Raw genomic sequence first — 11,846 nt, 5'->3', positions numbered from 1 at the left:
TAATAACAGAGGAATATTTTCCTAAGTATAGTAATATGTGTCAACTCAAAAGCCAAATGCAACATATCACATCATGGGAAAAAGCTGGAAACATTTCCACTAGAAACAGCTACAAAGCAAGGCTATACATTTTTACTACTTCTTGATGATATAGCATTAGAAATGGAAGCAATCACCATGAGACAAAAAATAAATTAGAGGGATTAACATGAGAAAAGTAGAGGTGAAAATATAATTGTTTGCAGGACAGCACAGTTATTTACCTAGAGTATCCAATGGTTTCATTAAGAAGTTCAATTGATACAAAAAAGAGTTCTACAAAGTTATATTACACTAAGACAAATTTACAGAATTGCTTACATTCTTATGTGCTACTGGTAAAGAACAAGAAAACATCATTTTTAAAAAGCTTCTTTGTAGCAACCAAAAAAATACATATAAGAATTGGCTTACCTAAACACACATATATACTAGATAAAGATAACTCAAACAAAACTGACAGAAATTTCAAAAGATCTTAATAAATGAAAGAAAATTCAATGCTCATGAAATGTTTAAGTAAGTATAATAAAAATAGCAATATTCCCTAAATTGAGTAACATTTAAGGTAATATCAACCAAAATAACATTGGTTTCTTTACAAAGCTAAATAAAGCAATCATGGTATTTATATGTGAAAACAGAAAAGAATAAGAAGGGTTCATTTGATTTCTTCTTTAAAAGGCTTGTCATCTCAGATTTTATAAAGTAGATGTCATTAATCTATAGTGGAACAGAACAGAAATCACAGAAATAGAATTAAATACATACAAAGATTTGTTGAATAAATCTATAAGAAATACAAATTGAGGAAAGAATTCATTATTTAATATATTTTAGAAAAGCTGGGTGGTAATATGGGAGAAAATAAATTTAGATCCTTATCTCACATCATATACCATTAATAATTCCCAGATGGATCATAAAAGTACAGAAAAGCAGATTAAAAAGTTAAAGAAAAAGGGATGGTATATATATATATTTTTATCAATTATGGAAATTAGAAACATTTTTAAACAAATTGAAAAAAATTACTGGAGATGAGGTAAATTTCTGCACAATAAATGATATAATCAAGATATAAAATAATGTATGGGGAAATATGTGTAGCAAATAGAATTAGAATCAAGCAGCATGGTGTACTGAATAGAGAGCTGGCCTCAGAATTAGGAAGACCTATATTCAAAGTTGCTTCTCTGATATGCAGTGAGTATATACCCCTGGGCAAATCATTTGACTTCTCAGTGCTCTGGGGGTGTCAAACTGGTAGAGATCAGGCTTAAGCAGCTTACAGAACTCCAAGAGCAGCCTGACTCAAATTAAAATGTAACTGGGAAATATTTAACAAAATAAATAAAAATGCAACACAACAGAGATAATGTTAATTTGTAGTTTTCCAAGTCAATATCCTCTCCACAAGTATCCCTTTCTATTTGAGTTTGCTCGAGGTAACTTTCTAAGACTATCTATTGCAGAGAAGGTGCCAACCTGAATCGATAGAGGAAGTTTCTGCATCTAAAGTGTTCCCTAAAAAGTAACAGAATTGATAGGAAAAGGCTGTCTATTGTAAAGATAACAGCAGCATTCGCTGTAGTAGGTTTACAGGCTATACCTCCAGCCCTTCAGTGTTTCTGGGGATACCTTAAAAGCTCCACTGTGCCTCAGGGGAATTAGTCCTTGTCACTGGGGTTGGGAGATAAGAATAGGGAAGGAAAAGAGGGAAAGGAATAAGCATTTATATAGAACCTACTATGTTCTAAGCATTATGCCAAGTGTTTTACAAATATCTCATTTGATCCTCACAACAACCTTGTAAGGTAGGTGTGATTATTATCCTCATTTTACGATTGAGGAAACTGAGGCAGACAGAGGTTAAACGACTTGCCCACGGTCCCATGGCTAGTATCTGAGACTGGATTTGAATTCACGTCTTCCTGGTCTAAAGGTCACACCTTGTTCCTGGAGGCACTGAAGTTGAACTGTCTGCAAAACGGTCCTAGACTAGAATACTGGGACACTGGGATGTTAAGATGCCTTTAATTCTTTAATGCCTTCATGTAAAATAGAAAAGAACAAGTGAATAGGCTAAGGACCAAAGCTCATTTTGAAGGTGCAGTGGCCTGAGAAGGGGTAGAAGGACTAAGATCTCTCTGCTTACAACACTGTATCTTGCTGGACACTTTCAATGAAGGAGTCAGAGATGCACCATTAATAAGCAGCTGAAAGAAAAAATGACCGTCTTAAGTCACTAATCCTTTTTGAATGCCTCTGCAGCCAAAGAACCTTTTATTCAATAGCCAGCATTTACACAGCACTTTAAAGTTTATAAAGCATTATACATATATTATCTCAATTGATCTCCATAACAATCCTACGAGGTAGATGCCATTATTGTCCCCATTTTACAGATGACAAAATTGAGTATGAAAAAAGATGATTTGCCTAGGGTCACATAGCTATTATATCTGAGATGGGAATCAAACTCCAGTCTTCCTGAAACCAAGTCTAGCACTCTTAGTCACCGTACCATACATTCACTATATGGCTAGCCAACCATAACCAGTTATAAGATGCTCCAACATCTCTCCAAGGCATTTCCATTACTCATCATCATGACTCTACCTGAAGCAGGCTGCCATCAAAGAAATTCTGTACATGTGCCAGTCCCATCACTCACACACACGCACACACACGCACACACACACACATGCATGCAACCACTTCTGTATTGACATCTATTTTATTGATATACCAAAATGTACTCAACCATTCACAAATACCGAACATTTGAATGTTTCCAGCGCTTTTCACTGAAAGATAATACCACACAATCTCTCTACAGATATATGCATATATCACTATATGGACAAATGCTACTTTATATATAGCTACATGCATATACTATATAGATATATGTAAAATATATAATATGGCAATCTCTATACCTATTCATATACATATAAGAGCTTATGATTTTTTTAGTTACTCAATCTGAATCCCCTTCTCTTAGTTTATCTATTCACCAGTATTTGCACATACATTTTTTCATTTCATACATTATAATCAAGTGTATCTCTGCATTGTTCTTCCTATTATTGTTTCTTTGCTTAGCATTCATGTATCTTTCCAAATTCCTTTGTATTCCCCATATTTATCATTTTAATTGCCTAATGCTATTAAATTTTATTGATATACCACAGTTTATTCAGACATTCACAAATGTGGGACATTTGCATTGTTTCTATCTCTTTTCAATGACAGATAATACAGCTCCCTTTATATCTTTATCTATATATAAAGATACGGCTATGTTTCATGTATCTTTCCAAATTTCTTTATTTTCTCCATATTTGTCACTTTAATTGCATTTTGTTGATTTATCATAGTTTGTTTAATCGTTCACTAATATTGGACATTTGGCTAGATATAGATATATATATGTGAGACAAAGAGAAAGAGGGAGAGAAAGAAAGCATTATTATTTGTTACTGAGATCTAGAAATAATCCAAATGTCCAGCATTAAGAACAGAATTGTGGTATATCAATATAATTCAATACTATAATACAAGTAAAATTACAAATATGGAGAACACAAAGAAATTTGGAATGACATAAGAAGTGTTGCCAAAGAAATAATAACCGGAAGAACAATACATATATGCACTATGACATATGAAAGGAAAAATGTATGCAAATATAGATATGAATGGATAAACAGTGAGAAGAGGACACAGGGTAGCTAATAAGCTGCTCTAGACATTTTGTATGTTACAGTAACAGAAGACAGGGAACTTCTCCAAGAAGTGTACAAGATGGCAGTAAAATATGACCATTTGTCTCACAGGGAGCCAAAAAGCTGTGGCTGTGTGTGTGTGTGTGTGTGTGTGTGTGTGTGTATGTGTATACATATACATATATATATATGATAAATTAGAAAAAATATCAATAGAAGGAAGGCACTAGCTTTAAGATCAGTACAAGCTTCCTGTAGAAATTTGGATTTTAGCTGGGACTTGGAAGCCAGGGAAGCCAGGAGATAAAGATGAGGAGGCAGGGCATCCCAGGCATATGAGACAGCCAGAGAAAATGTCACGAGGTAGGAGTTTGGAGTGTCTTGTTCGAGGAATAGCAAGGAAGCCAGTGTCACTGGATCAAAGAGTACATGGGGGTGGGGATGAGGCTAAAGTGTAAGAAGATTGGCAAGTTAGGAAGGGGTCAGGTTATGAAGAACTTTAATAGGGAGCCACTGGGGTTTATTGAAAAGGAGAGGTGACATGGTCAGACATGCACTTTTAGCCTGTATCCAAAAAATGAAATGGTTGGAAATGATGGTCTCTAAAATTTTTCCTAATTCTAAAGCTATGATCCTACATTCCTTCTTCCTTTTATATTCAAACTCTTAAGAAATGTTATCTACATGCAGTGCCTCCATGTCCTTACCTCCCCTTATAATCTGGGCTCTGACCAGAGCACTCAAATGAAATTGCTATTTCCAAGATAATCAATGATCTCTTAACTATGAAGTCTCATGTCTTTTACTCACTCTTTATTCTACTTGACCTCTTTGTAACTTTTGAGTCAATCCCACCCTGCTGGATCTCTCTTCCCTTAGCTTTGGGGAAGTGCTTCTCCTCCCTCTAATATTGCTGCTTCTCAATCTCGTTAGATCATCTATCCCAGGTACTGAGTATGGGTGTCCCTCAAAGCTCTATCCTGAACTCTCTGTTACCTTTAGTTTTTCTTTGATGATCTCATGGTCTTCATTATCTCTATTCCGATGATTCCTACATCTATATATCCAACCCAATCTTTCTCTTTTTCCTTCCTCCCTCTCTCTCCCCTTCTAGTTGAACATTCACTGGCTGGATGTTCCACCAACTGATCAAACTCAGCATGGCCAAAATGGAACAACTTATCTCACTCCCTAAACCTGTCCTTACTCATAACTTTCCTATTTCTGTTGACAGCGCCACAATTCTTTCAAGCTTTTCAACCCTGAAGTCATTCTTGACTAATCTTCCACATCCATTTGCCCAATACTGTTGATTCTGCCTCCATTGTAGGTTTTATCTATTCCCCTTTTTCTATTAAAAAAAAAAAACCACTACCCTGGACGATTTCCATAGCCTCTAAATTGCTTTATCTTTTAGTCTCTTCCTTCTGGTATCCATCCTCTATGCAGATGTCAAAATAACTTACGGCCTAATCAGACTGTCACTCACCTACTCAAAACCTCCAGTGGTTCCCTACTGCCTGGCCTTTAAAGCTGTCCACAACCTAGTGTGCTAAACTTTATTTCCTTATTGTTTTCCCCACACATTATACATCCCAGTCAAACTGGTCTACCAGCGGTCCTGAACCTGTAATTCCACCTCTAATTTCCATCCACATCCTTGATGTCTTCAGTGTATTCTCGCCTCACTTCTGCTTCTAAGAATTCTTAGGTTCTTTCCAAATCACTCAGGAAGTCTAACCTGGCACCTCCAGTGATTAAGGTTTTTTTCTCCTCAAATTACCCTGTATTTACATGTCATGTTGTACCATACAGACCTCTCCCCCACACCCTTTATGTTAGCTCCTTGATAGCAAGAATTTTTCATTTTCATATTCAAGGTTCCAGCTTGGCCTCACATAGTAGATGCAGAGTAAACATTTCCTGTTTCGAGAGTTCTCGAGAAAACATTTGGAGCTATTCTATGGCTCACTTTTAAACGATGCAGCAAAACCTTTTTTCCAAGCAATTGGTTAGCACTTTGTAGTTCTCTCATTTTCATAGGAAGGTATCATAAGTCTTGGACAAAACTGAAAGAACCATGACAAACAGTTGGTATAGTTCTTTAACTTGGGAGCCCAAATTCCAAATACTGGAATAACACAGGGGTAGAATTTATTACACATTTCAATTGTGAGGACTGGTGGGAAATACTGACCAAAAGACCAATAGTCATGAATTACTGCAGCAGAAATAAACCAACCAACCCTAAAACTTGCTTTGAAAGAATGTTCAAATACTAATATAATGTTCAACACTAAGATTCTTGTTGGGGGCAGCTAGGTGGCACAGTGGATAGAGCACCAGCCCTGGAATCAGGAGGACCTGAGTTTAAATCTGGCTTCAGACACATAACATTTACTAGCTGTGTGACCCTGGGTAAGTCACTGTCTAGTCAAAAAAAAAAAATTCTTGTTGCACCCAGGAAGTTATGACTTGTACAGTGTAAGGAGAAGCAGAAAGCATCAACAATGAAAACTCAAAAGCACACGTCCTACCAGTGGTCCAGATATCAATTCCCTATGAAAGATAGTGTTAAAGTATGATAAAGTAGACATTCACTCAACATGAGCATCAACTACAGGGTAAAAGAAGGAAGAGAGATTAAAAAATGATCTTCGGACACCTTGCAGATTTAGTATAAGTGTTACTCCTTAGGAAGTTCAATGGTTACAATGGTCTATGCCATTCTCAGAAATGTGGTAAATTTTCAGACAGATTTCTCATTTTGATCAAATTTGTGCAGTATTTTGATAAAAACAATTTGCATCACAGTTAATAAATATGAAGACAATCCACATCTTAAAAAAGTATCAAATTTATTTATATAACTAATTTGTTTCTTAAATTAGGATAACTAGATTAACACACTTTAAAAATTTTTTAATTTATTTAAAATGAAAAAATGATCATAGCCATTAAAGTTTAATAGTGTACTAGGTCATAAAAAGCATACACAAAATTTAACTAAACAATTATTTTTCACAAAGGGAAGGAGAAATACTTATTTTTAGCCTTTTGCTTGAAACTTTTAAAAAAACAAAACTATTTTCATTCTAATTTAATTTGCATACCTTGTTGTCTTTCCATCCCAACAGAGCAAATGAAAAAGGGCTTTGTTTTGTCTTTGGGACTTGTTTTCAAGATGCCTCAAGAAACTGACCTTTAACATGAAGTTACCTGACTGCCACCACATAGGTTAAAAATGAAATAATAGATAAAAAAGTATGTATTTGAAGAATCATCTAACAAAACTTTTTTTTTAAACCATTTCACTCTTATGTACAATACGAGTATGGATAAGCTGGATCCTATTAAGTCTGGCATATTTACAGCAATCCTAAATTCTTCTCTGCAGGTGATTCCTAAGATGGATAGCAGTCTTTATAACTGCACATAATTCTGTTTGAGTAATATATAATATGCTATGTAGTCAAAAAAGAAAGCACGGAACAATTCTACAGTGTGTTAAAATTAAGCAAATATGAAATGTCTTACAGTCACATTGCCAGTATTTTCCAAGTGTAGTTAACATTAACAATGCAGAAACCAAAACTGTTACTTGATCAAGATTTGCTTTTGCTCCCAGAAATGATTCCATATCAAAGAAACAAATGTGAATAAGAACTGTAGGATAGGATGAAGTACATCATCTGGACACGCATGATCAGAAAAGGAGGTAGGCTAGTTTAATAGTGAGGAGACAAGACAGATAGCCCAAGTCTACATTGGTTCTCCCAAGCACCAATATTAAAAGAACTAGAGGAAGACAGCTAGCCCATTGGGTGGATCCTCTGAAAGATTTATGGAATGACATCAACAACAATTGCAGAGGATGAAGAAAACATGCAAGGGAAGTGATCTGCCCTAGTGGAGCAAATTACACAACAGAATGAATCATAGATTCATCCAAGTGTCACGAAAATAGTGTTTAAAAAAAAAAATAACTGAAGAATATTTTTCCTGTCCCCCAGTGGGGAAAAAAACCCTTAATTTTCAATTTTCCAAATCTTTGTCCATAAATAGGATCCCAAACTTAAGCCATTATTAGACAACAATTCACATTCTTAAGACATTTTCTTCTCTAACATAAGATTCACTTTAGCGCATGAACTACCAGAAAGCAAAGGCAAAATGAGTTAAGGAATTTGCAGTATAAATATCAGTTGACAGGCACCAAGAAGCTCCTGTACCCAAGCTGAAAAATTACTAGTTATAGCATTGAGGTTAGAATTTAAATTTTCTCACATGGTCAAACTTAGTTGGATAAGATAACACTGTTACAAAATACAACAAAAGCACCCTAGTGTTTCTTCAAGAACTGCATAATTTTGAATGATTTTTCTCTAACTGTAGACTTTTTAATGGAGAAGGGTTTTCTTCTTAACCTAATTTTTCTCTCAATCCTTCTTTAGCCGTTTGGCTTTTGCAATGTTTTCTTGACGTCTTTGTTTCTTCTTCTGCTCCTTTTCCCTGGCCTCAATCATCTTTGCCAGTTTCCAAGACAGTACTGCACTTGCTAGAAAAAGTGGAGTCAGAGCCAAAATCACTGTAGTAAGGAAGCCATATGGATCCTTTGCAGCCCACTCCACAACATACTCAGCCCAAGCTTTTACATCAATCATCTCTGTAGCTGTCCTTGGAAAAATCCTATGTAAAATCAGAGAAAGTCTGCTTGGTTAACCAAATATGAAAATCACAAACACAAAAATCTACATAGGCAGTTATTTAACCCTCAAATTCCCCATTATTTCTATTACCATATTATGACAAAGTACTGAATGAACATCAAGTAAATATGTATTTGAAACTATGTATTTAAATTATAGATTTTTAAAGAAGCATTAAATCATTTATTTTGGGCATTTGGATATAGTGAGAGAATATGAAGTTCACTTCAGCAATAAGACTCTATAAACATTCTAATTTGTTTTAACTTTTATTAAAGTTAAAAGTACTCTCACACATGGTCGCTATATTCAAGACAAAAGCCGTCTGGCAGCAGTCTGCCATTAAGAATCCTAAGGTCCATTTAGTTCTCCCAAGAAAAATCTGAATATAGTTTGTCAATTTGCAAACACATTCTATCTAGTACAGGCAATAACTACATCACAAAAGATGGCCAATCTGTTGTATGAAAACAAAAGTATGATGGGCATGAAGATGCTCCTAGAGCTGAAATGAATAATGTACAGCAGTGCAGCTTCATGTCTGGGGCTGAGAGGATAAAAGGTCCATGTTGTTACAATGTCCATAGTCATATGCCAATAGCATGTCACAGAATTATCTATTTTGAGCTCGCAGGTTACCTCAGAGACCATCTAGTCCATTTTAAAGGGAAGTTGAGTGATTTGTCTAAGGTCACATAGGGTTTAAGTGGTAGAAGCTCAATTTGAATCTAGGTTCATTTGACTTCACATTTAGGGCTCTTTGCTTCCCCTCAAGTATATGACAATATGCTGTTTACTGCCTGGTTCATACTTGCTACTTCCTTTTCATTTCTCTCTAAGAGGTTAAGCAAGCTCTACTAATAAAGACAAGCAGCAATAGAAGCAAAAATAGTCCTTTGCTAGTCCCCAGCATTTTAAAAACACTTAAGGGTTGTTGGGAGACAATATAGTTTGTATTCGGTCTAGGTTAAAAAGAAGCAGTTTCCATTTAATGTAAGAGACTGGGCTGTGTACCTTTCATTATTTATGCACCTGTTTCTGGGGGTGGAGGAAGGTATCCTTATATGAATGGGTCATGGATGTTCAACCACAGAAATTCAATTGGGATCCATATTATCCTAATTTTACCCAAAGAGCCATTGATTGGCAGACTAATCCAGGTTTCTCCCATGTCTTTTCTCTCAGTTTTTTTTTTGTCTTTACTACTTCTATTATACTTGTAGAATAACAGAATTTTTAGAAGACTTAACTATTGCAGAATGGGGAAGTAAGAATAAGAACAAAATAAAATCAGTTAAAAAAATTTCAGGTAATCATAATAAATTTTAAAGTTATTTATATGCATCCTTCATACACCAACTACATCCAAATCTCTGTCCTTCCTAGCTGTATTTAATACACATGAATAAAGCCTCCAATGAATTTATATTCAGTACACACAGTTTATTGGTAATTTATTTATCCAGTCATTAAAATACCTTTAAAAAATAAGTAACTACCTTTCCAAAGATGTTACAGCAGGACCATTCCTGACACTGTTGAGGACCTTGAAGTTTTACACTAGAAAACTGATGGTGAAAAATGAAAAAAATTTGAATTAGTCATATCCATGGAAAACTAAGCTTCCAGTCCCTTTTATCTCTTAGCAAACTTTTACAATACCTAATATGTTACTATAAACCAACACCCAACTGCTACTACCAGTAAAAGTGAGATGAGAACAGTGTAATTGTGGTAAGGAAGGACTAAACCAGCAGATTTGAAGAGACATGCAAAGAACAGGTCAAATTAATTCATTTTTTCAACAAACTTTCCAAATGACATCATTAAAATAAATAACAATAATAATGCCAAACATCTGTATAGTTCACAATATGCCTTCACACAAATTATCTCAATAACTAGCAACCCCTTTTGAGGTGAACAACAGGCTGAGTAAACTGTGGTAGGATCTTCTTCCCAGTCTAGGGTCCCTTCTACTACACTAGCCTTTCTCAACGCTAAACTGGCTTAAAACGATAAGAGTTGTATCCTCCCATAGGGGGAATAAGGAGAGACAACTGGACCACGTAATCTCATTTATTTTAGGGAATTTCCCATGAATAAATTTCCTCTTCTAAGGCAGGCTGATATCTTTTCTCCAACTTAAGAATGTAAGCGCGTCCAGCCCGGAGTACATGACTCGCCCAGGGTCACACAGCCAGTATGGGTCAGTATCAGAGGCAGGACTCCATCTACGTCATCCGCCCAGAGTATCCACTCACTGGGCCACCCTGCCACGAGGTTTTCCACTATAGCAAAAAGGAAATGCACTCCATGGGGTCCCCGGGGCATTCAACCATCTCCCACCACTTGTGCCTCCTTTTCTATTTTTTCTTTTGCTACTTCCCCCACCCTCCCACCCTGCGCCCCTGCCCTAGGGACCACTCGGAGACTCCAACACTCGAAGAGGCTGGAGACTCCCTCGTCCCACAGCGGGAAACTGGCGTGGGAGCCTCCTAGTCTAAGGGCCGGCGGCGCCGGGGCCGGGCATGGGCAAGCCCAGGAAGCCTCAGGACCCCGGGACTGGAGCTTCCAGGGCCGAAGGGTCGGGCCTTCTCCGTGCCCCCCTCCCGGAAGCGCCGTCGCCGCCGCCGCCGCCCTCACACCCACGCCTCGCCCGGAGCAGCCGGACAAGGAGGCAGCGCCTCCAGCTCGGAGCCCACCTGCCCGCGGCCTCGCGCTCCCGCCGACCCCCGCCAGGTCTCGGGGGAGTCACCCCCCCACACCTCCCCACTTCCCCACCTTCTTCGCGGAACTCTGGCTTCCCCAGGCTCAGCCGACCCACCGGAAACGGGAAGAAGGAAGCTCGGGCTCCTTCCGCTCGGCCATAGAGTTGAGCGGGGGCGGGGACGCGAGGGCAGGGGCCGGGGCTGGGCTGGAAGCCCGAGGGGCAGAGAGGGCTAGAGGGGCCGCCTGGCCCGGCGCGCCGGGTTCACTTCCGGCCTCCTCGGCGACCACGCGGGGCCGCGACCTCAAGTCCGGGGTCAATGTGGGGAAGCCGGCTTGGCGACTTTCGGGGTTCGTGCCATTTGTTTGTCCTCCTTCAATTTAAGGGCTTCCTCCTGCAGAGGCGTAGACGAGGGGCGGGGGGACGGGAGGGGAGAGGGAGCCGGCCTTCCTGGGCCCGAGGCGCGCGGAGAGGAAGAGGCTGGAGCCGGAGCTGAGCCCTCTGGGCTGTGGCTTTGTTCTCTCGGACCCTCCCGGAGCGAAGAAGCGGGGCCGTGGGGCCGCGGGGCCTGGACTGGGCCCTCAGGAAGGGGGGGGCTTCGGGTCCCCAAGACCCCCGAGATCCCTGGAGGGTGCGGTCACCGACGGTGCTTCC

General features: G+C 38.6%; 1 protein-coding gene across 2 annotated transcripts; it reads right to left on the bottom strand.

Annotated features, from left to right (window-relative positions):
* Positions 1-6,678: 6,678 nt before the first annotated feature.
* SMIM15 (small integral membrane protein 15) lies at positions 6,679-11,356 on the bottom strand. 2 transcript variants are annotated; one of them, XM_027863489.1, is made up of 3 exons: positions 11,267-11,356; positions 9,982-10,050; positions 6,679-8,462 (listed from the first exon to the last, which is right to left on the bottom strand). In XM_027863489.1, the coding sequence occupies exon 3, from the start codon at positions 8,435-8,437 to the stop codon at positions 8,213-8,215; it is 225 nt and encodes a 74-aa protein (XP_027719290.1). In that variant the 5' UTR covers positions 8,438-8,462; positions 9,982-10,050; positions 11,267-11,356; the 3' UTR covers positions 6,679-8,212. The 2 variants fall into 2 exon arrangements, with proteins under 2 accessions (XP_027719290.1, XP_027719291.1); XM_027863490.1 differs by lacking the exon at positions 11,267-11,356 and adding an exon at positions 11,188-11,216.
* Between the last annotated feature and the right edge of the window lie 490 nt (positions 11,357-11,846).

This window comes from Vombatus ursinus, unplaced genomic scaffold (genome assembly GCF_900497805.2).
Source record: "Vombatus ursinus unplaced genomic scaffold, bare-nosed wombat genome assembly UNPS02014772.1, whole genome shotgun sequence".
NCBI classification, from domain to species: Eukaryota; Metazoa; Chordata; class Mammalia; order Diprotodontia; family Vombatidae; genus Vombatus; species Vombatus ursinus.
The sequence above is the reverse complement of the archived record's forward strand: the minus strand, read 5'-3'. Positions and strand labels throughout refer to the sequence as shown.